General features: G+C 56.1%; 1 protein-coding gene across 1 annotated transcript in view; it reads left to right on the top strand.

The window, feature by feature from the left end:
- The window catches only part of LOC119592604 (UNC93-like protein MFSD11), a 10,581-nt gene that overhangs the window by 7,679 nt on the left and 2,394 nt on the right, over nucleotides 1-508 (top strand). The window contains 1 exon segment of the mRNA XM_037941488.1: nucleotides 65-343. Coding sequence (XP_037797416.1) covers nucleotides 65-343 — 279 coding nt within the window.

Genomic DNA, 508 nt, shown 5'->3' with positions numbered 1-508 from the left:
CAATGCAGTTGGGTTGTGCGAGTATTTGTGCGTCCTGTTTGTATGTGCGTATGCTCAGCGCCAATCTTCTCTGTGCGCAGCCTCCTCTTCGGAAACATCTTCGTGTACTACATGTTCATGGGGAAGGACACCATCGACAGCGGGACGCGCCTCGTGGTGTTCGCGGCGCTGACGGGGGTGGCGCTGGTCGGCCTGGCGATCCTGCTGGCGCTGCCCAAGCCCGGCGCCGACGGCAGCGGCCGCCAGGACGACATGGGAGGGCCGCTCAACGCCCTCAAGAAGTCCTTCGAGCTCTTCAAGACGCGAGACATGATCTTGTTGTCGGTGACATTCTTCTACACGGGTGAGGATTTTTTGTTTGTTAATAAAGGCATTACTGAGTTAGGATAAACGTGTTCTTCATCATGTTGGTAACGCTGTTGCGATGAGAACCATCGGCCCCGCCCAATGGAATTCCCGGATCCAGACAACACCGCGAGGGGCGAGCGTTTATCTCCAGCAGAAAAAA

Source organism: Penaeus monodon, chromosome 30 (genome assembly GCF_015228065.2).
Source record: "Penaeus monodon isolate SGIC_2016 chromosome 30, NSTDA_Pmon_1, whole genome shotgun sequence".
Classification (NCBI taxonomy): Eukaryota; Metazoa; Arthropoda; class Malacostraca; order Decapoda; family Penaeidae; genus Penaeus; species Penaeus monodon.
Note: the sequence above shows the minus strand (reverse complement) of the source record. Positions and strands in the feature narration are given on the sequence as shown.